The 26,431-nt window shown below is 41.1% G+C and overlaps 1 protein-coding gene across 1 annotated transcript in view; it reads left to right on the top strand.

Moving 5' to 3' along the window:
- Positions 1 to 26,431, top strand: part of LARGE1 (LARGE xylosyl- and glucuronyltransferase 1) — a 287,244-nt gene that overhangs the window by 160,732 nt on the left and 100,081 nt on the right. Inside the window, exon 7 of the mRNA XM_009896150.2 lies at positions 9,247 to 9,418. Within this exon, the coding sequence (XP_009894452.1) occupies positions 9,247 to 9,418 (172 nt within the window). The remainder of the gene's footprint in view (positions 1 to 9,246; positions 9,419 to 26,431) is intronic.

The following is a 26,431-nucleotide window of genomic DNA, read 5'->3' on the forward strand; positions in this document are numbered from 1 at the left end:
TCTATCCACCATAAGGTGTTTATGCAGGAGATGGTGCTGCTTTTTATTCTGGACAGTTTGTCCTTATGATACCTGCTTAATATCCTGACTGTGCAAAATACAGATTGGATGCCTCTGGACTTTGACTCCAAAATCTTCATGGAAATTTGCCAGAACATGTAATGACTACAGCTAATGTGCGTGTATTTGCATAGTTACTAACAATAAAAAGAGAACAATTATAATATTTCCATGGATTTGTATCTTCCCTGATGGATTAGTACAAAGAGCTTGTAGATTGAGTTTACTAGCAATTAAAGCATGAAACTGATCTTTCTTATCTTTCCATACAGGTGAAGTGAAAAGGGCAGACAGCAGTTGCTTTTGACCACTGGCCAAATTCTAGACAGATCTACCTGTCAGTCAGCTTTTAGCAGAAAGCTTTGTCTTCCTGCCATTTTATCTAGTCCAGCTTGTGTGTCTCTTTTCACTCATTCACTGACAGGAAAGGGAAACCCAAGCTTTCTCTTGTCTTCTAAGGAAGACTTGTACTTTTGCCTCTGCTGGAGAATAGAACTGGGAGACTGTTCGGTGTGTTCTTTCAGACTTCATTCAGGATGCTCTGACTCTTGTAGGTCTTCCACTCTTGACTGCCACACTGAAAACAGCTGGAGTTGCACAGGTCAACAGAGAAAACAAAAAGCTCATTCAGCATTTTTGAGACAGCAAGGAACATTGGAGAAATTTAAGAATGTCTCAAATGTGAGTGGAAACTGGCTGTTGGACTTTAGTGGGGCTAAGCAAGGAGGGAGGAATGGAAACCTTGAGGAGGAAAGCCAGCAAAAGAGGAAGGAGATAATCCCAGGAGGTGATTTACCTTTTGGCAATTTCTTTTCTGAAAAAGCTGTATGGCTGAATGTCTTGTTACCTAAATGGCAGAGACAAAAAAAATACCCCAACCATTTTACTCTGTTTAACACTCTGCAGTTTCACCTGTCTAAAGCATGTTGGTTCCAAACACAGAGCATGGCTTAACTCTTGGCACCCTTGGTTAGTTTTGTTATTAATGAAGTTGTTGTGAAGAAGCTTTCTTAAATCAGTTTTCCCCTTTGTGTGTATGTGTGCATTGGTGAGAGATTTGGGAAGGGGAAAAAAAAAAGGAAGAAAAAGAAGAAAAGCAAGCAGCAGCATCAGGGAGACTGTGTTACAGACTTTGCTACAGAGATGAGAATTAATTTGCAGTTGTTTTCCTTTGCTGTATGCTGATTTGGGAGGTTTTGTTTGTTCTGCTTTTTTAATATCTAATCTTCCTTTCCACTTGTGGCTTGCTCCATGGTTTCTGCATTTGCTCTACATTATCCAGGACCCAGAGGTTCAGATAATCATCCATTTCTATCTCAACCTTTTTGCTCACTGCTATTTGTATCCAGACTTGTTGCATGCATCTGTGGAAGATATCATCTGTTCATAAAGCGAGAGATGAGGCAGAATTCTATTAAAGTCACCAGTGCTTCTGTGATAAGTAAGAACAGCAGCAAAGGCCAGAAGAAACAGAAAAATTATTTTAGCAAAAATGTCTAACATCCTATCTCTTTGCAATTGTTTCTCAGTGCAAATTGTTATTAGTTCTTTAAATACTTAGGCACCAGAAGTTCTGAATCTAGAAAAGTTATCCAACTTTACTGGATTCCTGGTTTCCTTAACAACCATTCATGTAAATAGTAAGGACCTGTTATGGGGGAGAATATCAGTATAGTTGAAACCTGTGAATCACCCAGGAAGAAATTAAGTTCAAGGTTGAAGTTGCAAGTTATCCAGCAAATATTAACAGAAAAATCTGGGCTTGCTTAAATAAATCTCTTCTGTTAATGATTGCTGGATTCTTGACAAGGATGGAGCAAAGCCATTGATTTTTGCTAAGATGAGATGCAAGGAGATTCCTTTTGGCAATGCTTCTGAGGAAGCTATTACAGGTGACAGTCACCTTCTTCCTACCAGGCACTTTGGTCACTTGAAATTGCTTTCTCTGTCAGTTTTGATTCTTTTGTTTACTATTATCTGTAAAAACAAAATAAATCATGCCTAAGACAGGCATGTTTTCATTATTATTTCCAAAACATTCAGCCAGAGTGTTCCAGTAACTGTCCCTTTCTTAAAGGCACAGCCTAAAATGGTCACAAATGTTAACCTACTGTTTCCCTCCCTTCTCAGGGATTCAGTTGACCCAGTCTCAGCATAAGATGTTGATATTGCTTGCCTGGAGGCGAGAGGGCAAGAAAGGGAGTCAGACAGATAATCCTGCAGGGTTTAGATTGTGTGAGGTATGGTAAATGTGAAATGGGAAAGATTATCCTGAAACTAACTCTGATCTGTGCTTGTGCTGCTGGAATTGTGGCTCGGTGTTCATCAGTGTGAGAAAAAGCATGGCAAAAATTCACAGCGGAATGAAGTGAATGGGTGAAATTGAGAAACAAGGATGAAAAAAATCTGTGTATAAAGAAAAGTTCCTGTCCTGTGCCAATCAATACAGTATTGTTTATTTCCCACTTCTTTTTTATGCTTTGTGTGGAAAAAACCAAAACAACCCAAAACACAAACTCTTGATATTGATTGTCCTTAAAATGGTGATACTATTTTCCTCCAGTTTAGAAAGCACCTGAAAACCTCATTTCTATTAGCTTTCAATAATAAAATAATAATCAAAGTCACATGATTTGAAATAATAACAACAACAACAACAATAATAATAATAAAAGTTCTCTTGCTACGTCTAGCATTCATAGAAGCAGCAAAACACTAAACAAGTGTAGTAAGAAAATCAATAAAGTATTAAAGGTTGCATTTTTCCAGTGTGAAGTGTTTCAAGACATGCTGTCAGGGAAAACACTTCATCAGCCAAACCTTCCTCATCTTACCATGCTGAACAGGAAGCACTCTTTGCAGCTCAGAGAGTGCTATGTGGCTGTATATTCTGTGGGACAGTGAGGACTTCTGTTCAGAAAATGGAAAAAAGTATTATGAAATGGATAAGAGATCCTGACAGGAACCTCATGAAGTTCAACAAGTAAAAATGAGAAGTTTTACACCTGGACAACTACCCCATGCAGCAGTACATGCTGAGGGTCACCTAGCTGGAAGCCGCTTGGCAGAAAAGAAGCTGGGAATCCTGCGGACACCAGGTGGAACGTGAGACAGCTTCGTGACAGAGGTGGCAACATGTATCCTCAGCTGCAACACTTTTGCCAGAAGGCTGAGGGAGGTGATCCTTCAGTTCCTATTCAGTGCTGGTGAGGCCACACTGTTCTGGACTCATCAGTACAAGAGAGATGTGGGCAGAGTGAAGAGCGTCCTGCCAAGGGCCACAAAGATGATGAAGGAACTGCAGCATCTCACAGAGAGGCCAAGGCTGGCGGTAATTGCAGTGTTCAGCCTTGAAAAGAGAAGGCTCAGAAGGATATTTTCAATGCATATAAATGCCTGAAGGGAGGGTGCAAAGAAGACTGAGCCAGGCTCTTTCCAGAAGTGCCTAATGACAGGACAAGGGGCAAATGGCACTGAAACACAAGAGATTCCCTCTGAACATTAGGAAACACTTTGTTACTGTGGGGGTGACTGAGCACTGGCACAGATTGCCCAGGGAGATTGTGGAGCCTCCGTCCATGGACATACTCAAGTGTCATCTGAACATGGCCCTGCTTCAGCAGGGGGAGGTTGGACCCGGTGACCTCCAGAGGTGCCTTCCAGCCTCAATGATTATGTTATTCTGTGATGCTATATGGACTGCACCCTATTCATCAGGAAAAGTTAGGATAGATTTTCTTCTGATAGGGAGGAAATCTGATCTGGTTAACTGGGGAAGGGCTGTATTTTGAGGGGAGATGAAGTCTCAGAGCTAAAATTCAAGTGCTTTGTTTAATGATGCTATTATATAAACCCTCTCAATCCAAGAAGCACGTAGCAGCCAGGTTGTTAGGTTTTCAGTCAACCTCCAGTACTTCAGGAACGATGGGAAGCAATGACAGAAACATTTTCAGTCCTACAGAATCTTAGTTTGACTTTCCTCTGCTTCTCTGCTTGCTACTGTTTTTATGTTCTAGTCTGTGTCTATATAAACCAGCACATCAAATAAATTATCTCTTTTATTGCGCTTCACCTTACTCTCTGTCATACTTTTAGTAATGTAGCAAAGAGAAGGATTAGTGCAGCAAAGTAATATTTGCAGAGTATCTTAGCCTGTAAGACTGATGGCCTTTGAGAGCACAAGGTTTAAATAGATAGGTAGTAATAATCAAATTTAATTAGTGGGGCTTTCAGCAAATATGACGCTGTATCTTATCCTGACACATAACTTCTAGAGGCATTTTTCTTCTCACTCAGCCAGAGCACTCGCTCTGCTCTTTTCCACACTTATGCTCAAGACTGGCACCCATCCCTGCACCCAGCTTCCCAATTTCGTCTAAGAGCTGTTTATTTTGTTTTTATCCCCAGTGAGGATCAGGTGGCAGCTGCTAATAAATGCAGAGTAAGACACGCGAGAAAAAAGAAACCTAAATTTATGTGTACAGTGATGGGTTCTGAATTAGCCACAACTGCTCAAGGGAAAATGGTTTGCTGTTCTGGTAGTTCTGTGAAAACAAATGTGACCTAAATTAAGTTGATAGAAGGCTGGGTCTTGTAAATAAGCATGGTGCTCTTCACTGCAGTAGCTTGTAGTTGCTGAAACCTTACGGGACTTCAAAAATCAACCAAATTCATGAATGAAAAATCCATCAAAAGCTGCTGATGAAGAAAATGCCAGTCTAGCTCTGAAATTTGGAGCAAATTGCCAGAGGATGGGCATATATATATATATATATATATATAGGGCAGTACCACTGTAGAGTTTCCCTGGTTTTATATTCCTCAGTAGGCACTTGCCACCATCCACTATCAGATGTGGGCTACTGAAATCAGTGGACTTTTGATCAGACATAAGACAAGTGTGTTTGTCCTTTCCTGTTGGTCAGTGTTTCTGCCTTCATTCTGGTCATGTTTTCCAAGTTGTCTCTCTGCTAAGTCTACAAGACCAAGTCTCCATCTCTTTCAAAGAGGCTCAAGATACCTGCCCATGTACAGTTTTCACTTACAACTATAGAGCAATCAGTGTTCATCTGGAAAGCCTGGGGAAATTTCCCCATTGCCTGCTTGTGGGAGAAAAAAATAGCATGCTTAAGGAAAATCAACTGCAGTTCCCTGAAGAAGTACAGTATAAAAGTTGAAGTCTGGTTGAATAGATTTGTGATGACTTGCTAGAAGAGTTATGCTCTTTGATATCAATGTGTGGGCAACCAGACTCAAGTATTTTTAAGAATTAACAATACCTAAATATTTGGGAATGCAGCCACATTACAATCCATTGACTGACAGGAAGTGAGCTCAAGATGCACCAGGGGAAGTTTAGGCTTGAGGTGGTGACAGGTTGGACTTGATGATCTTTGAGGTCTCTTCCAACCTTGGTGATTCAGTGATTCTGTTTTCCTTTCTTTCTATCATGTCTAGATTCAACTTCTCTCTTGAAAAATGACACTCCTTTTACTTGTAATGAACATTTACACAGTGGTAGCAGTTGTGAGAAAGCTGATTTTTAGCTCTCTGCAGTCACTGTGTTTTAACCAGCTCTTGCCTGGGATGGTCAAAAGATAGCTGGGGAAGACAGCTTACTGGTAAAGTGTTGCTGGACTGTTGCTTCTCTGGCATTTACCAGAGTGATCAGTTATGTACAGTATGCAGACTGATGGGCATGTCATTTCTGTAGTTCTATGATTCCTGTATTCATAGCCAGAAGCACCAAATAGTTTAGATAATTTAGTGTGTTTTCAGTCTTTAGTCATGGAAAGAATAAAGATGGTTCTAATGAAAGATCTTTAGTGAGAGGGTATTGTTTCACTAATCTCACTTAAGAGAATCACTGTCAGCACCAACTAAATGCCTTTTTTTTACTCTCCTCTTGTGAACAAAATTCCAGACGTCGAGAACTGGAGATCCAAAGTGTGCTGTTTCTGCTGAACTGAGTTACACAGATGACAAAATATGCCACACTATTTAGCTTCATTTTCCTTTTTAACTAGCTCTTTTTTTCTCCCCTATTCCTGACATATCTTCTAGGAATATTTGCCCTCTGAAGGAAACTCTGATCTTGCTTATAAAGCAAATGATTCAAATAACATTCCATATATAGGCCATTTTAACTATGATAGAGGGGGGAAAGGTGTTCAGACTTGGGAAAATATTTAGTCAATATTTTAGATAAATGGCTTAGTATTACCAGTTATATCAAAGTGGAAAACTTGGAGGTTGCAATTTTCCAAGAGTTTGTGATTAGGTCACCTAATTGTAATTTCTTAACACCTAAGCACCTATTCAACCACAGTGGGGTTTTACTTCTTTAGTAAAGAGTATACATAGTACCCAGAGAGTGAACTTTTGCAGTGCTGTTGTGTAGCGTAAGGAGTTTTCCTTGGCATGAATTTGGAACACTTACATTATTCATGAATAGCAAAGCCATGAAGAAATTGTGCTGGGGACTAATTAGGACCCCTATTTGTGTCTTACTCAGCTCTGCATCAGAGGAAGGAAAACTTCAGATACGTTGAGACGATTGGCAGTTCAAGCCTCAACATATGCTCAAATCAAACACCTGCTAGCCAGCTGTGATGGACCATTTGGAATAGGGACTGCTCCTTTCATTTTTGAAAGGAAACCTTTCAGACATAAGGCTTCAGGATGGCAGGCTATTGGCTTCTGTGTGCCAGACTGGAAGGAACTGCCATGTAAGGATCTCCTCCCTGCAGTGATACATGGCAATAGTGTTAGCCATTGGGAATCCTGAGAGCAAAGAAAGTAATCAGTCCTTGAAAGTGATTTACTTTTCCAGCCACCTTTTACCTGCCCTTCTTGACTCAGGCTATTCATGCAACATCTGATCTGCTGCCTTACTGGGCTTGTTTGCATGAGCATATCAGGATTTATTCTGGAACATTATTGCATTTGGACTAATGAAATGATGGACATGCCATCCAGAAGTAACAGCGTTGGGGGGTTGTAGTAATAAAAGCAAGCTCAAGTCCTTAAAAACAGTTTAACCCTTTTTATTTCAGTATGACTGGAGAGCTGACCTCTTAGCAATGGGGATAAAGCTCTGCTCTGGGACAGGAAAACTAAGAATACCCAAAAAAAGTTGTGTGCCATTTTAAAGAGAAAAGAGCAGGTTGGTTTACACCAGCAGAGGCCTTGTTACTTTATGTTCAGAAAGAAATGCATTCTAAGCACCTATTGTTAAACTGTCTTCAAGTGCTCTTCAAGCTTTCAAATCATGTTTAGGAACCTCTATTCTTGAAGGTTTTCTTGAAGGATTTTTGAGGAAATGAGCTCTTCTGTGCAAAAGCTGTTTCACATAAGAAACTTTACAATTCCAGTGAATAGATATGAGACAGGTAAACAACAAAAGAAATCTTCTCAGCTACCTGAATGCACTTAGTTTCTGCCTGCTCTCTCTGAAGTGTAACATGCTAGGACAGATCTTGAAATCTGTCTCACTCAGGTCACCTATAGACAAAATGCTAATTGAAGTTAATGGGAGCATGACTCAGGGGAAAACTTAAAATCTAGGAATTGTACTGCATGTCCTTTAAAACACTAAACAAGAAAAGTTTCAGACAGGGCAATAGGAACTTTTCAAAAACTTCTATATCCCACTTTCAGCAGTGACCTTTAATATCTGAGATCTTGAGTCTCACAGAAAGAAAATTGCACAAAGCTCATGGAGCATCCTAGTGCCAGTAGCACAATGAAATACTGACTTTCATCTCCCAACTTAGTTTAGAAGCTGTTGAAATGTTTTGTTTAGCCCTTAAGAAGTAAAATAAAGGTTGGAGGTTGCCTCTTCAATATATAAAACCAAAAAAACTGTGGCTTAAGATGTCTGCTACTTTCTCCATTTTTGAGCATGTCTGTGTAACATCAGCAGGTTTAAGTTAAAGATGTAAGGCTTAAGGAAAATGTGAGTTTGTAAGAAACAATATGGGCAGAGTCCAACATGATGGCATTCAACAAGTCCAAGTGCTGGGTGCTGTACTTTGGTCACAACAACCCCATGCAGTGCTACAGACTGGGGTCAGAGTGTTTGGAGAGCACCCAAACAGAAAGGGACCTGGGGGTACTGATTGACAGCCAGCTGAATGTGAGCCAGCAGTGTGCCCAGGTGGCCAAGAAGGCCAATGGCATCCTGGCATGCATCAAGAATAGTGTGGCCAGCAGGAACAGGGAGGTCATTGTACCCCTGTACTCAGTTTAAGAAGGACATTGAGAGACTTGAATGTGTCCAGAGAAGGGCAATGAGGCTGGTGGGAGGCCTTGAGCACAAGCCCTATGAGGAGAGGCTGAGGGAGCTGGGGTTGTTTAGCCTGGGGAAGAGGAGGCTCAGGGGAGATCTTATTGCTCTCTACAACTACCTGAAGGGAGGTTGCAGCCAGGTCTCTTCTCCCAGGCAATCAGCACCAGAACAACGGGACACAGTTTCAAGCTGTGCCAGGGGAAGTTTAGGCTTGAGGTGAGGAGAAAGTTCTTCACAGAGAGAGTTGTTAGCCATTGGAATGGGCTGCCCAGGAAGGTGGTGGAGTCACTGTTCCAGGAGGTGTTCAAGAGGGGATTGGACGTGGCACTTGGTGCCATGGTTTAGTCATGAGGTCTGTGGTGACAGGTTGGACTTGATGATCTTTGAGGTCTTTTCCAACCTTAGTGATTCTATGAATATTTTTGCAGTTTTCTGGCCCACTGTTCCAAATGACTGGCCTTTTAAACTTCTGACCTCCAAATCTTTAAGAAATAAAAGCAAAAATAATTGTGTTTGTGTACTTCTACTTCAGAGTCAGAAAATTCTGTGAATGGCAAGCACAAAAGTTTGTGTTTCGCTGGAAAATGACAGCAACGTAAGATACACCTGCAGTTTTGAATTAAAAATAGATTTCAGTCTTATCAGGATGCATGGATGTCTCCAAATGGGTTGTACCAGGTTGGAAAGGCTCAACTAATTATATTGTGTAAAGTGGTTTCCTCAAAGATATTTCTTTTTCTTCCCCTCTGAAGTTAATTTAAGAGCAGGATTTTAGATGACTGTTTCCACCACAGAGACCTTTCACTGTGTCAAGAAACGAGTGTCAGGAAGAGTTTCTTCTCTCTAATGAAGATAATTTTTTTCTCCCTTTTTCCCCACGTCCCATTTCCTGTCAGTCGGAAGTGTCTTGGATCCCCAACAAACACTACTCTGGGATTTATGGGCTGATGAAGTTGGTTCTGACTAAGACGCTACCTTCCAATCTTGAGCGAGTCATTGTCCTCGACACAGACATAACGTTTGCCACTGACATTGCTGAGCTATGGGCCGTCTTTCACAAGTTCAAAGGTATTCTAACCATTTTTTTTACTGTCTTTATTTTAAGGGGGAGGGAAAAATGCTAAAACAAACAGTACAGCAGGGGCAAAAGGGCTGCCTGTGGTTTGCTAAATGTTTTGGCTTTGTTGAGTTTTGGTGTTTGAATATAATTGTTCTGTTTATGAGCACTTTCCTCAGTGATGTTCCATATAGAATGATTTGCAACACTGATTTTCTGTATGGTTTGTTTTACTGGCCTAATTATTTGGGACAGATGAGAGCTTGACAATGCAGTAGATGATAAAGAACTATGAGGCTGGTGTAGTGTACTTGTTTGCATTCATGATTTGGAAGAATTTGCTTTATATTACTTTTTATTTATAAACCCCCAATTATTACTTTCAGTGTTAACTTCTCCATGTTGCCACTGATCATGAGTGAAGTTAGGATCACACTTGGTCCAGGGAGGAGGATGAGGAGGGCAGAATTACACATGAATTGAAATAAATAACTGCCTGCTCCTCTTAACGAGTTGATAAATGGTTTTGGATTTGAAGTCTCCACCTCCAGTAGCTTTCCTTACCTGTCTCCATTTCTCACAGCTCCTTGAAAAATTTCCTTTATAATTTAACCAAGAAAGGAGACTTTCAGAGTAACTGTCTCTGGAGATAATCAGAAAAATGTTCCTCACTACCATGTCACAAACTGGAGCATTTTGCTGGCTAACATACTTCTAAAACCATTTCATTCTCCCTGGTTCCAGTGATGCCAGCTTTTCAGAGTCAGAGATGCACCTATTGTTCTTTTCTTGCCCTCAGAATGTGTGTTGTGTTGCTGGTGAGCGCAGAGGCATCCCAGTATATTGATTTGAAGGTTTACAGCCCTGTAAAAACGTAACCTTGATGTATATCATCAACTGTCTTCAAATCACAACAAACAAAGTCAGCCTAAGCAAGTGTATTTCTTTACAGAAGCTAAAATATATGGTTGCATTAGAAGGGTGACAGAAGGAAAACACATTTACTGTACTTTGCTCATGATGAAATCCACAAGGCCTCTTTGCTTTTCCCAGTACCTAGCTAGTGGGCAGAACCTACTGTCTTCAGCTCTCTAGTCAAAGACCAGGTTCTAGTGCTTGCTTTGTGCATTTGTTTCCTTTTCTTTGTCTGACTACAATGATGTTCATTCAGCAGGTCGGAAGCAATCTTCTCCTCACTTAACTGAACTATTCATAAACTTTCTTCAATGTGGAAAAGAAAGTTTTTCCTCCTCTTCAAGGATTATTCAAATCTCTTCTCTAAGCCTTTCCAAACCTTGAGTTTCATATAAATATACACCTTGACAACTGTAGTTGACATAATTGCACGCACAGGGAGTAATGGACTTGATGATCTCAGAGGTCTATTCCAGCCTCAATAATTCTGTGATTCTGTAATGCTGTACTGTCTCACTGTGTGCTGCTCTCCCATTAATAGTAATAATTTACTGCATATGGTGTATTAGTGTGATGTAGCAGATAAAGAGATGTGTATCAACTGAACTAGGGCATAGAGCATTGCATGATCAAAGATAGCAAAATCTGAAGGGAATCATTGCCTTGCTTTTATTTTTTGCCATAGTTTCAATGAAAGTCTCTTGGTTTTTTACTGGGGAAAGAAACCAAGCATAAAGGCTGCTTGTAAAGCAATGAATGCAGAGCAGGGACAGGCCTAAGACTGAAAACAATACAGATGGAAAATATGGAAAAGAATATTTACTAGACATTAAAAAGTGGGTCTAAGACAGTCTCCATAGAGCTAGAAAAGTTTGTTCATCTGATTAGAGCTATGAAAAGCTTTAACTTACACATGGAAACAGAAATCTTGTGCAACTGCCAGCCCTCATATAATGTATGTGTCACAACTCCTGAAAGTACGATTTTATAAGTTGTCCAGTCTGTCTTTTTAATTATGACTGACCACCTGCTTCTCCACAATTTTTTAATCCTGGCAATAAGTGTGTCAATGCCTACATCTGCTCTTCTTCCAGACAGTCATGTACAAAGAAAGAATTAATGGAACAATCCCACAGCCCCAGGAGCTGAGCAGGGTGGGAGAGGGCTTTGGAAGGCATGTATGTCCAAAATAATGATCCTAAATGTTGGAGAGGAGAGAGAAGTGAAAGTGTCCAGGTACAAGCTTGTTCTTCAGACTGTGTCATAGGGTGCAGTCCCATTAGGCAAAGATGAGCTTGATAATGGTGCTGAATGTTTATGGGCAAAAATCAGAGCAAAGGCCAACAAGGCAGATATTGTGATGGGGGTCTGTTATAGACCACCCAACAAAAAGATGAAGAGGCTGACAAAATATTCTATAAGCAGCTGGGATAAATCTTAAAATTGCTAGCCTCTGTTTTTATGGAGGACTTCAACTTAACAGATAGTGGCTGGAAATACAATATAGAAGAGAGGAAGTGGTCTGGAACATCCTGGAATCTGCACAAGATACTTTTCTGATACACCTGGTGAGTGAGCCAAGTATGGGAGATGCCATGCTGGACCTGTTGTTTGAGAGCAGAGGACTTGTGAGGGTTGGAGGCCATCTCAGGCATGGTAGTCATGAAATGATAGAGTTTTCAGTTCCTGGAGAAGTAAGGAGGAAGTTTAACAGAACTGCTGCCTTGGACTTCTTGAGGGCATACTGTGGCTGGTTGACAGAATCCCTTAGGAGGTGGTTCTGAATGGCAGAGGGGTGCAGGAAGGGTGGACATCCTTCAAGAAGGAATCTAAGGCACAGGAACAGTCCATCCTTCTGGAAAGGATCAAACACCTGTTGTCTAGAAGTAGCCATTCTAAACCTGCTTGCACCAGGACGTTGTTTGAGCAAACAAAAGTTTTCCATATCAGTGCAAGAAAGGCAAGAGCTCCCTTCTGTGTGTCACTGCAGCATAACTTACAAGAGTCCAGCACAACTTCTTCCAAATTACAGCCACACAGATAAACAGAGAGACTGTCCCAGAGTATGTCATTCATTCATTGCCTGGGAAAATATTTCTTCCAAACAAAAATATTGATAAAGAGAGACAAGTAGCTTGGATTCTCTTTAAAGACAACCCACTTGGAAGAAACTCAGATTCAGGGTTGTCTTGCAATTTAAGTATGTCCAACTTGCTGTGTAGAAAACCCTGCAGGAAGTTTTAAATAGCAGCACCTGCAATAACCAGCATCCTTGTTCTGCAAAGGTTGTTCTTCCAGTTGTCTTAAGAGTTGCTGAAAAGATCAGACCTTTACATAGTAACTTAATAGTTTAAGTGGTCAAGCTACTATTACATTCTCTCTGTAGATGGGAAAAGGGAGTAGAATTCCCTCCTGTTGCTCTTCTGCCCTTTTTGTGATAAGCTCTGTGCATACGTCCTTGCAATAAATGATCCAACTCTTCCATAATGGAGTGCACAAATTAGGGCTACACATACTTGATCTTATTTGAAAATCTCTTCTTTGAAGTGGTAACCTTAGGCTTTGGCAGAAATTCACACCTCTCTTCCGTAGCCTGAAACGGTGTCTGATGCAATGTAGCATTTAAACATTTCCCTTAGGAGTTACTAGGAATTGTATAATTATTATTCCTTTTGTATGCAAGCTTCAATCTCTGTGCACAAATATGTCTTTGGGAACCAGTAACTTAAATTTAAAGAGTCAGATCCACCTTTTTGGCTGGGACTTGGAACATTTCTGCTTTAGCATTGTTTTCTCTTGCCCAAAGATAAGCAGTCTGTTTCTCTAGGACAGATGTATACCCCCACATCATTGACTTCAAAGTTGTGAGTCTGCAGCCAGTCTGGTGAAGATAACCTGTCATGCATGTTTTCTGTGACTTAGTTGACACTGATTAGGTTTTCTATTCATCTTTCACTGGATTTTGACAGTTCTAAACTTGAGAAAGGATCTAGCCTAAGGGCAGAAGAGTGAGACTGTAGATCATACGCATTCTTGGAGGAAGTGCTGAAAAGTGGTTTAGACAGCAAGGATTAGTGTAACCAATATGCTTTTATTGCAGAAATTGTGTGAATTCTTCTGAGAAAAGAGCCAGTCCAAAGCTATGCTCTCTGCCATCAATCTTACAGTTCTTTTCAAGACCACATCACCTAATTGTTTTATTGTTCTTGCTCACCCAGACTCTTGGTTGTCAAATGTGGCTTCTTTTTTTGTTTTTCCCCCAAATTCTTGATTTTTACTTTAATTCTATGTTAAATATGGGTTGTAAATTGTAAATGGGTTTGTGAGTTTATTTAGGAACTGACTTCAAGTCACCATCCCTTTTTGTGTCACAGGTTGCAGTTCCAGTCAGGATCACAGCCTCTTTGTGCTGGGTGTTGTACATATCACAGAATCATAGAATGGTTTGGGTTGAAGGAGGTGATTCTTGAATGTTAACCAACTTTCTTGGGCCCCTTTTCCCTCCATGGCTTTATCCCATGGTACTCCACCAAGCACATCCCTGAAGAGGCCAAAATCTGCTCTCTTGAAGTCCAGGATAGTGAGCTTGCTTTGTATCCTCCTTGCTGCCCTGTGGATCTTGAACTCCAACATTTCACAGTTACTGCAGCCAAGGCTGCTCCCAAGCGTCACATTGTCTGCCAGCATCTCCTTTTTGGGAGAACAAGGTCCAGCAGAACATCTCTATTGGTTGGCCTCTGTCAGTTGGAGAAAGAGGTTATCATTAATGCATTCCAGGAACCTCCTGGACTGCTTATGTTCTTCTGTGTTGTCCCTCCAACAAATATTGGGGTGACTAAGGTTTCCCATGAGGACCAGGGTTTGTGAATGCAAGACTGCTCCTATCGGTCTATAAAGGGCCTCCTCTGTTCAGTCTTTCTGATTGGGTGACTTGTAGCAAGCCCCATGAGTTCTCAGTCAAATTCTGACCTATCCTCAGACAAAGCTCCATCACTCCTTGACATAGAGGGTAACACTCCCTCCTTATTTCTCCTTACTGTTCTTCCTAAATATTGTGTATCTTTAGATTCCAACATTCCAGTCATAAAACTCATCCCACCACGTCTCCATGATGCCAATAAGATCATAGCCTTGCAGGTGTGCACACATCTGTAACTTGTTTATTTCCCATGCAATGTGCATTTACATAAAGGTCTCCAGTTTGGGCCCTCATTGAAGCTGACATGCTGGCTGGAGAGGCTGGAATTCCTTTGTGCTTCTGTTTAGGTCATTGCCTGCTTACTTAACAATCCCCCTCCATGCTCTGGGCATCTGTTGTTGGCACTGGCATCAAACTGGTAGGAGATGGATGGGCTGAGGTTGCCCTCCGCCAACAACTTTGGTTTAAAGCCCTCTTCACCAGCGTGGCAAGCCCATAACTGAAGCTGCCCTTTCCCTTCTCTGACAGGTGAACCCCTTCAGCCCCCATCAGACCAGGTTTCACAAAGCAAGTCCTGTGGTCTCAGTAGCCAAACCTCTTGACGTGGCACCAGTACTGTAACTATTTTTTCATTCATCGTCTTTGATTGGCCCTTTCAAAGATTTTTCCCTATGACCAGGAGGATTGATGAAAAAAATGGTTGTGCTCCTGACCCTCCTACCATTGGTCCCAGGGCTCTGTAATCCTTGATATGCCTCAGACTGCTCCTGGCTGTATCACTGGTGCCCACATGAAAGAACGGAAGCAGATAATAATCAGTGGATTGTACAAGGCTTAATAGTCTCTTGGTGACATCCCTGATAGGGACCCTAGGTAAGCAGCACACCTCTCTAGAGAGTGCATTAAGTTGGCAAAGGGGAGTCTTCATCCCTCTCAGAAGAGAGTTGCCTCCTTCTGTCGCCTGTAACCTTTCCTTAGGTGCAGTGGTTGTTACATGGGGGCTGGGCTGCCTTATTGAGCTCCAGCATCTTTCTTGATGTGGTGAGTCTTTCCTCTTCAGTGTACAGAGCAGTGAAGTGGTTCTGCAGGAGCACCTCAGGCTTCAGGGTAAGTCTCTTCCTCCTGCAGGTCCTTGCCATTGCAAGTTTCTGTTCTGCATTATTGGCTCCCCTCCCTTCCATACGTGCTGGGCAGGGGGTTAGGTTTTAGCAGTTTAACCATGAGTCTACTGCAAACTGTGCTTGGAACCTGCAATCTAATTCCTTCTCAGCCTTGCTGATGTTATGCAGCCTTCTCAATGGCTCCTGCAGTTCAGTCACCTGCTGCAGGAGATCCTCCATGTTTGCACACCTTTTGCAGGAAGGTCTTTTGCCTGCCTCTGTTCCAGAAAAAATATGTAGGCACTTCCTGCAGCCTAAGGTCTGTATTGTACGCTCTTCTTCCAGCATCTCCATTTGGGTGGAGGCATTAGCCACTGCTGAGTGCACTGATGGTGCAGACCCTTCAGCCAGAGCTGCAGCCTTTACTCTCAGACAAGTGCCCTTGATTCTGCTTTGAAGGTCCAGTAGAATGAGTGCACTTGACCTGTGCAAATGGCCACAGAGTGGTGCCTGCTTGTTGGGTTATGTGAACTCTAAGTCTTTCCATTTGGCTAGTGTACTGTCCCTCATTTGCAGAGGTACCATCCCTTCATGCCCTCCACTGCAAACTGATGCACCATGCCCTGGTCACTGTTGCTCCCTTGGACTGCCTTTGTGGGAGTGGGGCATGATTGCTATTAACACTGGCCCTGTCAGCCCCAATCTATGCTGAGAGCTGCTGGCTCCTGGCAAGGTTTTGTGTTTTCTTGTGTTTCCCTGGCTCAGGAAGCACCCCATATGAGACTCAGTCTCCCACCCTGTTGCAGCAGAGCTGATTGCTTCAGCTGATTTAAGTACTTTTAAACAATAGAGATTGGATGGTGCATAACTTGTGTATTTCAAATAACTACTCGTAGATTAAGTCATCCAGAGAATACAAATTAGTTAGGGTTCATGTGTATAAGTAAATATTTGCTGGCAAGCTGATAAAGGCAATAAGGCAGAATCACCTACCTTCATTAACCCAGCATGCAAGGAGAAATGGCAAGCTTGAGAGGAAGACTGAGATTTCCATATTCATACTCTGCATGAATAAGAACATGCTATAGAAACTGTTTGGTTTGTGTCAGGAGCTCAAACAATGATAAAAATCCATACTGACATCATAAATACCAGAAAAGGTCAACAGTGATTTTGGTGCAGGATCAAGTGCCCACAGCTGAAGAGAGATTGGCACATAGTCAATCCCAACCTTAAAATTTGCAAACACTCAGTACGTGGATGCTTTGGCATATTGCTCTGCAGAACGCCCGGGGTAACAATCTAGGCTCATGCCACTTTTGCAGCTTCTTCTGAGGGAAAAAGAAAAAGACAAATAAACAAACAAACAAATCACAGCCATAAGAAAATTCAACAATTGGGTAGGTGGTTTGGTAATGCTGTTCCTACAAGAACTATAATGCATAAGGTTGTAACATCAGATCCCTGCATAGCATTTCACTTATGCCTGAATTCAGTATGTCAGAAAGCGAGGTGCTGATGGCCATGGTGAGAGGCAGGCAGAGTCCTCAGGTGCTGTACTCACTTCCCTGAATTTGGCTCTATCAGTGAAGCCCTGTTGTAATAAACTATACCTGCCATAGATTTAGGCTCTTTTGCTGCAAAACTTGTACTCTTAGTAGGTATGCTCTTCTTGTGGTGATGTAAAATACTCAGTTGTTGCCAAGATTAACATTTAAAATTCATTGTCACCTATGGCTGAAGCCAGGATTTGAGCCACAGAATTGATTCTGGGCAAGTTCTGTAGTTCCGTCTGTCAGTTTACACTAAGTAAATCATTAAAGTTTCCAAGGATCATTCTGAGACAAGATCTCTGTGGGCTGACACGCTGTTTGTGTTAAATCCTGCAGAGATCTTTCCCTTCCTTCTGGTCAGTGCAGTAGGTTTTCTTTTCTTATCAATCAAGAGGAAGGCATTAACAACGTGCACCTTAATGTGTGTAAAAAATCCCTGGTATGATTCAGTGTTTCTGCAAAGGAAACAGGATCACACTGTAGCAGAGTGCATTAATAAAATTGTCAGGTAGCTGTTAAAATAGCTTAAAATTACCTGAATTTTTATAGGTGTCTAAAAAGGCCGAATGGCACTTGTCTTTGCTCATAAAAGGAACATCTGTTAGTTCCTGAAAGACTTCTGTGAGTGTTTAATGGTTAGACTACAACACATAGCTCATCCTAGGGTTATTCCACAAATGAAATACATTTTCTCTTTGAAAAGGTCCCCGTGGAGACTCTATCTGCTCAAGATTCTCTATTCCTGATTGTTATAGCATGGTGTTTTCTTCTTTTCTGCCGCAGAAGCTTTGAAGCATCATTGATAAAGAATCCTATTTGTTAGCTATAGCTGACAGAAATGTTGGGGTGTGTCGTGCTCCTCTATCTCATGATGATGCTGTTGTTATCTGTATGTGACACTACAGGAGTGAACATTGATTTCGCTTGGTGAGGAGCCAAAGAAAGTAAGGAAGACAAGTTTCTAACTGTGACTGGAGGTTTAATGAGGAGGGGATCAAGCAAAGACATGGGACTTGCTGATTCTGTCAGTCTAGGGAAAAACACTTTTGTCTCTGCACACTTGTAGGATAAGCTGACTGGCTGAAAGTTCTTTTTTTTCCCCTTCTTTTTTATTTTTTCTAATTGCAGTTTGCTTTGCTGTGGTATTTCTTTATCAAGGAGGCAGTATGCAAGAAAGCTGACCTCAGTAAATGAGCTCCAGGGGAGTGAGTTTATTATATGGATCAGCATGTGCACATTCTAGTTTATGGGTTTTAATGTGACAAGGAACATAATCAGAAAATTCTGATTATGAATTGCTGCCAAAATAGAATGGCTGCAGTTTCTAAAACATCTGTAGTTCTTTTTTAGCTGAATGGCTCTTTGTCTGTTTCTACCACCAGGCAGAAATATTTAGAGGTGAAAGGCCAACAGCGAATAGAAATTAGGTACAACTCACGGTGGGGGAAATTCTAAGAGAAAGTAACATAAAATAGAAGATTTAGGTTCTTTATTTTCCCTTTTTGATTTCCAAGGGATACCCTTAGGTGATGTTTTCAAGTGAGGAGGTTAGGAATGTTTTAATTAAAAATGAAAGCAAATATTCTTTTCTCGTCTTTAGATTCCACAACTGGAGTTTTCAGGATAAAAACCCCACCCCATACTACACCATTTCTCATCAAGTCATGTTGGCAAGACTGAAATTTTGAGGACTTTTTTTCTACCTTCTCAACATCAATCTAGTCCTTTTTCCACATTGTTTGTTTCCAGTTTTTGTTAATCTGCCACTCATTCTACAGCTGCCTTTGGCTTAGATGCTGTATCAAATACTCAAACTAAACACTGGATGACTCACACAGTGTTAAAGCAAAAGCACAGTTTCTGTCTCCTCTGAGCTCTTTCTTCAGGATTTAAAGAGACTTTAATTCTATTAATCTCGAGTACTCCAGCCGTGGAGAATGGACCTAGAGCTTTTTGAATTGCCTTGCAAATATTTATTGAGAGAAATCTGTGCAGAGTGCAGCATCAGAGGAACAAAGTGCATATCCCCATCTCCCTTGACTAGCAAACGATGGCATTTTCCCAAAGCTAGAAAATCCAGCTCCCAGAGGGTCCACACTAGGAGACAGAGCAGTCCTGCTTTGCGCATTTGTTTCTGTGCAATGCCAGTAGGCTGTGCTGAAGTGAAAACCAAAGAGAATAGAGAGTGGGAGCAAACTGAAGAGGAAAATAATAACCTTGGATCCCATATAAAAAGGGAAAATCAGTCAAGAGTTGCTGTGCGCCAATAAACATTTTGGGTTGGCATTTTTATCCCTGCAATCTGTTTACCTTCTTCTGTAATTATAGATGTGCTTCCCCTCAGATACAGGCAGTACCTCTGCCCCATCAACTCCCAACTTGTTTAATTCTATGCATTTTTACAGGGCTGTTAAAAAACCCTTAAACCCAAATGCCTGCCATTCTTCTTGGGTGGAGCGCACAAATGGAGTCCATACACTAATCCTGCTGGCCAGTCACTCTGCATTCCCTAGGTAACAGTGAAGCAGAGCAAGTGCATGAGAGAGAGTGAATATGGAGGGAGTGGCAACCTGTCCATCATTCCTATTAATAATGTGTAATAATCATGCACCTCTGCATGTGTGAAAGAGCCAAGCAGATGAGACACACAGGTCATTCACCTAACAAATGAAATTTACTCTAAGGTTAGATAGGTAAATTATCAGGACTAAAGAAGGAAACGTAGCTATTAAATATCATTCTGTGCCTAAGGCCCTCATTGTAATCACATGCATTCTGTCAAAGCACATGTGCTTTTCACATTTCTCTGTGATATGCATTGTAATGATTTGGTATTTTGTTTTCTCCCTCTCTGAACCAGATACATTCTTTGAGCCTACTTTGTCGTGCATTAACAATCCATATGGTTTTAATGACCTAAGGCCCCATTTCCAATTACAAAGCTCTCATCTGAGACCTCACCTTTTAGGTTTTGTGCTGCAAATTGTGTCTGTTAATACTGTCCTTGGCAGCACGTGGATTTGCATAGGGTAAAGTGGCGTAGGGACTTTCATTCTCACACACTCAAGCTGCAAGGTAGAATGCATTGCCCAGAGGTCAACGGTCTGATTGTCCCGTTGGCAGGATGACCACACTCTGCACAGCCAGGGAAGAGGGGAAAGAGTGCACAAAATTAAACTAATTTATTATATAGCTGCTCTAAGGCTGTGCACAAATACACCACAATTACATGAACTAAAAGTTAGATGTGTAAATGAAATGGATAATCACTCCAGCTCTGTGGAAATAGTGGAAACCTCAGAGGTTTCCTTTTTCCTAGCAATGCAGGGAGTCAGGAATGTTTGAACCCCATGTTTTAATCCTAAAGCTGAAAGAATTAGGTATGTCTGTAATGGCCCAATTTACTCTGTATCTCCCAAGAGTCTTTATTTTACTTAAATTTGAAGCTTGCTCTACTCCATGTTCTTTGCAGTAATCTGTAGCTTGCATTCAGCATGAGCCAAGTATTTCCATTAAATGAAGGAGCTTCCTCACTCTTTCCTCAGTATCTAACAAAAAGATTTTTGTCCTTGTCCTTCCAGATATATGCTAAAAGGTGGTTGATAAAGATACATTAAAATTCAGGGACCAAATGTGTTCACAGCTTTTATCTGTACTTTCATTTTATTTCCTGCATTTAGTCACAATGGAGTTCATGGCTTGGGGTTAAGTGTCAAGTATGGTGATCTATTACACTGTCCATTGGACAAGGTCTGATTCTGAAAAGAATTTGGACCTGAAGTACAACATTCATAGCCATGGTAAATGGTGTGCAAGTTCATGTCAGTAAAAGAGATGCATGTTTATCTGCTCTAGATCTGGGGATGCCATCAAATAAGTGCTATTCTGACACACTAAGACAAATAGACCAGACCATGAACCATTCCAGGGCTGAGGACTGAGCATGTGCTTACTGCATTTGTCCTTCTGAGACAGGTAACTTGGAACAGGAACAAAGCCCTATGGTGAAGTGAGCCATCATACCTTTTCTCATACTCATACCTTGGCTGAGTCAATGATACCAGCACTCTTCTGTCATCAACACAAAATGTCACAGTATATGTCTGCCAGCTTATGCTCACAGCAGCTTCCAAAAACGCTCATCACCTCTGAAACTGGTTCAGGACCTCCTGAGCTTTATTAATTCATTGTACTACCATGAATATGATATGTTTAACAGGCAGTAATAATATTTCCTTCCTGCGTGCTTCCGGAGATGACTATTGCATGTACCAAGTGGCATTCTGTAGGGCTGCCTACAGTCCTTTTGCCAACCTGCTTCAGAGCCATATTGGCACCAGCTTTTGGTTTGGAGAGTCAGGCATTTTCCCTTGCTATTAAGAAATCATGATATGAATACTGTTACACTGATGTCCTAAAATCATGAGATTTAGCTGGCATAAACTAGCTTTATAAAGCATTGGAGTGAGTAGGATGACACTGGCTTACATCAGTAAGAATTCTAGCTCCTGTATTCCCTGATTTAAGTAAACACTCCTGCTTTGAACTTGCAGCTTCTTTTATAGGCTAACTAGAAATCAGAGGGGCAATCTTTGAATACACTTTTCCTTTCAACTTTAAAACCATGGTATCGGTCACAAGTCAAAAGAGTTGTGTCACCTCAGCCAGGTGTGATGTGCATGAAGGCTGAAGTGCATAAGAAGGGCAATGGGGTATGAGTTTTGAGGTACCTTAGCAGAATTAGAAGAGCATATTTGCACACTGTCAATTCCATTCTCATGATCATGTAATTGTTTTAAACATAATAATAATAAGTGGACATAACCGGTAGGTAAAGGAGAAAACAGTGTGGAGATGGAAAGTGGGAATGAATACACAGGCTACTGAGTAGGAAGGGACAGGAAAAGAGAAAAGTGGTAACACATATTGAGTTAGTCAAAATTATTCATCTTGAAACCTGTCTGTGATTAGCTAAGAACATCATATATCACAGCAAGCCTCTGTGAAGCTGTATAGAAGCAAGTGAACATATCTAGAAAATTTCTGCATTTTCTTGGCAGCAGCATCTGGCTATAAGAAAAGACTTGCCAAGGAAATAATGAAGTACACAGGGAGCTAACCCAGCATTTAATTCAGTGTAATTTTGGCCTGTCCTTCCTGCAAAGTGGGCAGGGCAGTTATCATCCCCACTTGACTGCCATCAGCAATTACTCCTACAGTAATTTCTATCACTTTTTTATTTGTTTTGTTCTGTGGTGCAAGAGCTGTGCTTGTGATCCAGCACTTCTAGCCTGTGTCGCTAAAAGAGAGTGTTAAGAAGGCTCTGCACACTCATTGCTCTGAAGCTCAGTGGTTTTCTTCCTCTTCCTAAAAGGTTTGAGTCACTGGAACATCCAGCGTAGTTTTTGTGTAGGGTAGGAGGGCCAAGAATGGTTTGTAACATTGAGAAGAACAGTGATGAAGATCCATTTTTGTGAATTTATGTTTTTGGGGGGGGGCTTTGCTTTTATGCTACTGCTTTTAAAGTTGAGTTGCCATAACAACCCAAAGCAATCCTGTATTACCATAGAAACGTGCTGTTGTGGGTGTCAGGTTTTGTAAGAATTTTTCTATTTCCTTTTCTCTCCTCTTCGTGTAGTGTCTTGACAGTGGCCTTTTTGCAGGTGGATCACAGTACACTCCAGGGTTCAGCTGAGCACTGTTAAGTGTCATCATTCCATGAATGTCAGGATGTCATGATAAACAGCGATAAATAAGCGTATGCTTAAACCCAGGAAGAAAATTTGCGGTCACGGTTGACTGACAACAAAGAAAGAGTAAAAGCAAATTCTTGTTGCTCAACTTGGAGATCAAAAGTATTGAGCTTAGAGCAGGCCTGGCTGATCAGTCCACATGAGTGAATGAAAAAAAATCCCCAGCAAAGCAGGAGTTAGGGTTTCAATTATGCACCAGAGAGCTAGTATAAAGACGACTTCTCATGTTAGATGTAGTTAGCATAAGACAGGACTACTTTAATGTTCTCTACATGGGGCTGCTCCTTGAGACTATTCAGAGGTCAAAGTGAGAGGTGCCAAATGAAACAGCCTTCTTACAAAGCACTATTTTGTGCTGAGAGGTGGTTCCAGCTGCATTCTGATAGTCTTCAAACTTCAGGGTGTGGGTTGTGACCTGGCCAGCCCTAAACTGTTTTAGACCTGTCTGTATTGAGGACTTTCCCTTTCCCTATGTGATGCCTTTAACAGCAGTGCTCTTCAGAGTCTCTTGGGTTCATGAGGAGTGGTGGACAAGAGGGAGCCAGCGCTAGAGGAAATGGTTTCAATCTGTGCTAGGGGAGGTTCAGGCTGGATGTTAGGAAATACTTCTTCACAGAGAGGGCTGTCAAACATTGGAATGGTCTGCCCAGGGCAGTGGTGGAGTCACCATCCCTGGAGGTATTTAAGCAGTGTGGGGACCTGGCACTGTAAGGACATGGTTGGACTGTAAGGGTTGGACTGGATGATCTTTGAGGTCTCTCAACTGGATGTTTTCTGTGATGCTGTCATAGACCTTGTTCTTCCACAAATCTGCATCTGCACCACTGGAGCATATCAGCTCCCCAAACTTCTAATAGATTGCTGTGCATCTTTACTAGCAAACTTCAAATCGAATTTATGGACCAGTCACAGATCATTTACTCTGTCCCAACAAACCATTGTTGTACAGAGTACACTGTTACAGGTTCATAATTTTATGACAAACCACACAACTTATGTGGAAAGAGGATACCCAAGCATAGCCAGGCAGCTCTGGAGAGTGTTATTGATCAGTGTTATTATAGGGAGGCAAAGTCACCAGTTTCCTGCAATCAGCTCCATCAATGATGAAAAAAACTTTTAATTCTTGATATGCATGTTTTAAAGAACATAAAAGCTTCCAGAGTTCCCTTTGCCAAAATCAAGCAGACAGCAGGGAATGCCATATAGTTTAGATGTGCTTTATGGTTGCTGACCCTTATGCAAGCCTAGGTGTGTGTTCTATTACTTCCTCTCATTTGACCCTCAATTCTCTGGGCTCAGCCCTACCTGGGCATGATGATTAGTGTGAAACAGGGTTTCCATGTTGCTTTCTGAATGTCTCATGTTCAGAGACATGACATCCTGGGTGCTCCTTATCCTTCATTTTTATGGTATCAGAAATTATCTTTATGATCTTTGCTCTTCTTCAACTCCTTTCTCCAGTCAAGACATTTCAAATTAGTAAGTGAAAGTTTAAAGTTAAATGTTGTAAATACTTGCTTCTCCTTTTCCTTTACATCCCAATGACATATTGACTTCTACTCCATGAAAAAAAAATGTAGCCAAACATCAAAAGGACTTTTATATCACCTTGAAATTAGTTCCTGTTTCAATTAAATTACTGAAGACTGACCACCATGCAATGTGATTTCCACTCATTAATCTTACTAACTCACTGTGTTCAGTACAAATCCATTCTCTGAACAGTCCTTCTACCTCTGATTCAGAACAGGGTGCCATAGCCTCTTTTTTTTGCCTGTCTTGCTGTAAACTCTGTGGTTCACAGTTGAGTTTTATATCTTCATTTTCTTAAAAACCAAGTATGGACAGATGCACAAAGCCACCACCTTTTCCAATTGTTTACTACTTAGAAGACTCTTGGGCAGGACATGTGCGTGTCTGGGTTGTTAAAGAGCAATAATATCAAACCAAATAATAGACATACCCTAAGCTTTTTTTAATTGCTTCTATCTTACCCAGTACTAATGAGCTTCCTTTTTAACAGAGCCCTCTATTATCAACGAATAGTCCTTTCTTCAGTTCCATCACTGATTTTTCCCCCCACTGTCTTACTTGACTGAGATTGCTGTATGAGACAAGCTCAGGTGCAGAAGCAATACTGCAGTCCTGGGGAGAATGGATCTAGATCTGGAATACATACCTGTGCAGAGAGAGAATTTGTGGAGAATTCCTTTCAAAGTGAAGCAGAGGTAAGGAAGAGCTGCAGATTGCCAGTATGTTCCTTGCAAGATAACAAAGAGAAGCTATCCTAATCCACTGTATTCCCTTGGGAGTCTAGATGTATTTACAACACAGAGTGCATAATCAGAGTTAGTCCAACTTAGACAGTACAGTCAGTACCATTTAGGCATGAGCAGCAAACACTACACTTAAATACCTGTGTGCAGTGAGCATAGTTCTTCATGTACTTCAGGGCTGTTGTGTGTGGTGGTTTAACCCACCCACATTAACAAAAACTCAGCTAAACTCAGTCGGGGAAGCAAATGAAAAGCTGTATTTACAAGCAACGACTACACTCTACAATAGAATGCAATGAATATGTACAAATGCACAGTATTTACAATATTACACAGGTATTTACAAAGAGAAAGCAGCATGGAAATCCTCCTTGTCCAGGAGGTCACTGCCTGACTTCCCCCCCTAACCTCTCCCTCCCCTTTTTTCCTCTGGTTAATTAGAAGAAAAGAGAAAAGGAGAAATGTTAGAAAGAGTTTGTTAGCTTAAAAAAGCATCGTTAAAAAGTCTGTAATGCTTATCAGTGAAGTTAGCTGATAAGAGTCTATTTGCAGCGAAGCAGACATGCCAGCAGAAAAAGACAGAATGAGTGAGGAATGTGAGATTCCTTAGAAAATACATCCCACACATCTGACCAATGAAATTAATTTAGAATAGTCTCTTGTTTTCTTTTTTACACCCAACTGTGGATTTGTTTGTACTTCTCCAGTCTCCTGCTGGAAAATTGCAGCTATCATTTTAAAGGCACAGCCTAAAACTGTCACATTGTGCCATTGCAGATGTGACACCAATATTTGAGCTGCCTTGGTTTTCATTGTTCTTCTGGTTTCCAAGCTTTTTCTCGTCTTCCCATCACCATATGTTTTGTTTACTGTATTGAAAACATTAGCAGCCTATCCCTGAGGTCCATCCGCAGTTCCTTGCTGGGATGTAATCTCTCTGATATCCAGGTCTGTGCTTAACCTTTCCTAAAAAGGCAGAAAATTATGAGGTGTGCAGCTTTGCTGATGAAAGCTGTTGTTTAGTGATAAATTGAAAAAAAAATAAATAGAGATCTTGGTACAAAATGTCATAGACACCTAACACAAAGTGGTAATCTGCTATATTTCACTGATTCATTTCTGTTCCAAAATACTAATGGATTAACTATTCTGAGAAACCTTACCCTGGATCAGATACCATCTGTCTTTCCATAGTAAGCTTAAAGTCAGCATAAACTCCAAATCATGTGTTCTGGCTAATGCAATAGAAATGTCATTCCATGCCCACATTTGATTATGTATCAGATTTGCTCTGCTGGGTGACTCAGTCATGAACAGACCCTGTATACTAATGAACAGAGAGCCATCACTGGAGTGAGGCTTGGACTAACTTCATTGAAATATGTTGCTCTAAGATATCTGCTATGTAGCTCTAACTTTCATGTTGAAGGCAGATGGGAATGCTAATTTCTTGGGATGAAGCTTGGAAGGCAGAATCTGAAGCAGAAGAAATTTGATTTTAGTGA

The sequence above is a fragment of the Dryobates pubescens genome, chromosome 15 (genome assembly GCF_014839835.1).
Source record: "Dryobates pubescens isolate bDryPub1 chromosome 15, bDryPub1.pri, whole genome shotgun sequence".
Classification (NCBI taxonomy): domain Eukaryota; kingdom Metazoa; phylum Chordata; class Aves; order Piciformes; family Picidae; genus Dryobates; species Dryobates pubescens.